Below are 1975 nucleotides of genomic sequence, written 5' to 3'. Positions count from 1 at the left end.
GAGATGGGTTGATCCATGGTGGGTCAGATGAGATGGGTTGATCCATGTTGGGTTGAGATGGGTTATCCATGTTGGGTCAGATGAGATGGGTTGATCCATGTTGGGTTGAGATGGGTTATCCATGTTGGGTCAGATGAGATGGGTTGATCCATGTTGGGTTGAGATGGGTTATCCATGTTGGGTCAGATGAGATGGGTTGATCCATGTTGGGTTGAGATGGGTTATCCATGTTGGGTCAGATGAGATGGGTTGATCCATGTTGGGTCAGATGAGATGGGTTGATCCAGGTTGGCTCAGATGAGATGGGTTGATCCATGTTGGCTCAGATGAGACGGGTTGATCCATGTTGGGTCAGATGAGATGGGTTGATCCATGTTGGGTTGAGATGGGTTGATCCATGTTGGGTTGGATGAGATGGGTTGATGCAGGTTGGGTTGAGCTGGATGCATTGGGTTGAGTTGGATGCATTGGGTTGATCCAGGTTGGGTTGGATGAGATGGGTTGGGTTGAGATGAGTTGATCCAGGTTGTGTTGAGCTGGACACGTTGCCTCAATGCCCACACCCCCACCTGGAAGAAGGTCATGGTGGACCCCGCATGGATGGTGCCATACTCAATGTTGGTCTGATCGGCCAAGTCATCGGCCGACTCAATGGGCACCTCCATGCGCTGCACCGTGAGGAAGGCCGCCAGGTTGGCCGTGTAGGAGGAGATGATGATGAGGGTGAAGGCCCACCTGCAGAAACAAGGCTCATGGAGGGGGGGTTCCTTGTGTGTGTCCCCATCAAGTGCTCACCGTGGTGGGGCCTCACCAGACGCCGCTGACGCAGCGGGTGGACAGGGCGCGGGGCATGATCTCGGAGCCCTGTTGCATGAAGCCCCCAACGGGGAACCAGAGGCTGTTGCCCAACGTGTACTGGTTCTCCAGGAGGTTGTGACGCTCCCGTAGGCACGGGTGGGGGTTGTACCACTCGTAGGGGCTCAACCTGGGGGGGGACATGGAGGACACGGCATCAAAAGGGACCTTCTCCATCAGGTCCCAACTTGTTCCATGGTCTGGAGACACCAAAGGGTGGCCCAGAACCATCAAACCCCATCATTGACTCAATAGGGTGCTCCAGGACCACCAAACCCCATCATTGACCCAATAGGGTGACACTGGACCACCAAACCCCATCATTAACCCAACAGGGTCCTCCTGGGGTTGCTTCTTTGGGTTCCTCAATGGTTTTGGGCGGCATTTTGAGGTGTCCCAATGGTTTTGGGTGCTATTATGGGGTGTCCCCATTGGGGTGCATGATGGGGTGTGTGTCCCCCTCACCTTGCAGCCAAGAAGAGGACACAGCTCACGGCCAGGTAGGCGAGAAGCATGAAGAACCACACTGCTGGTGAGAAGGGGTCTAGGAAGGAGAAATACCCCGGCTTGCGGCCCTGTGGGGACACGGCGTGAGACCCCCGTGGTGGCACCAATGTGTCCCCCCCCACCCCATGGTCCCCAGGGCCACCCCGTACCATGTGCACCCGGTACAGGATGCTGATCCCCAGCGTCATGAAGGGCTTGGAGAAGTCGATGACCTTCTCCCGCTCGGCCGTGATGGTGAAGGCGGCCACCGCCAGGTCAGCTTTCTACAGGGGAGGACACGACAGGGGGACATGTAAGGGTCCAAAGTGCCATAAGATGCTCCAGGAGACAGCAAAAGCCCCATAAGATGCCCTGAGACACACCAAAACCCTTATTAGATGCCTCCAAACCACAAGCGCCCCTAAGATGTCCCAAAACCCCTATTAGATGCCCCCAAAACTCTATTAGATACCCCAAAACACCTCCAAACCCCCATAAGAAGCCTCCAAACCCTTATTAGATGCCACAACCCCCCACAAGGTGTCCCAAAACCCCTATTAGATGCCCCAAACCCCCTATTAGATGCTCAAAGACACCTCCAAACCCCCATAAGATGCCTTCCAAATCCTATTCA

General features: G+C 55.1%; 1 protein-coding gene across 1 annotated transcript in view; it reads right to left on the bottom strand.

Annotated features, from left to right (window-relative positions):
• LOC104408990 (glutamate receptor ionotropic, kainate 5-like) overlaps positions 1 to 1975 on the bottom strand; it is a gene marked incomplete at both ends in the record, with an annotated part of 5225 nt that overhangs the window by 1467 nt on the left and 1783 nt on the right. Inside the window, 4 exons of the mRNA XM_010018750.1 lie at positions 570 to 735; positions 812 to 985; positions 1321 to 1430; positions 1512 to 1625. Of these exons, the coding sequence (XP_010017052.1) occupies positions 570 to 735; positions 812 to 985; positions 1321 to 1430; positions 1512 to 1625 (564 nt within the window). The remainder of the gene's footprint in view (positions 1 to 569; positions 736 to 811; positions 986 to 1320; positions 1431 to 1511; positions 1626 to 1975) is intronic.

Source organism: Nestor notabilis, unplaced genomic scaffold (assembly GCF_000696875.1).
Source record: "Nestor notabilis isolate BGI_N333 unplaced genomic scaffold, ASM69687v1 scaffold4760, whole genome shotgun sequence".
NCBI classification, from domain to species: Eukaryota; Metazoa; Chordata; class Aves; order Psittaciformes; family Psittacidae; genus Nestor; species Nestor notabilis.
Note: the sequence above shows the minus strand (reverse complement) of the source record. Positions and strands in the feature narration are given on the sequence as shown.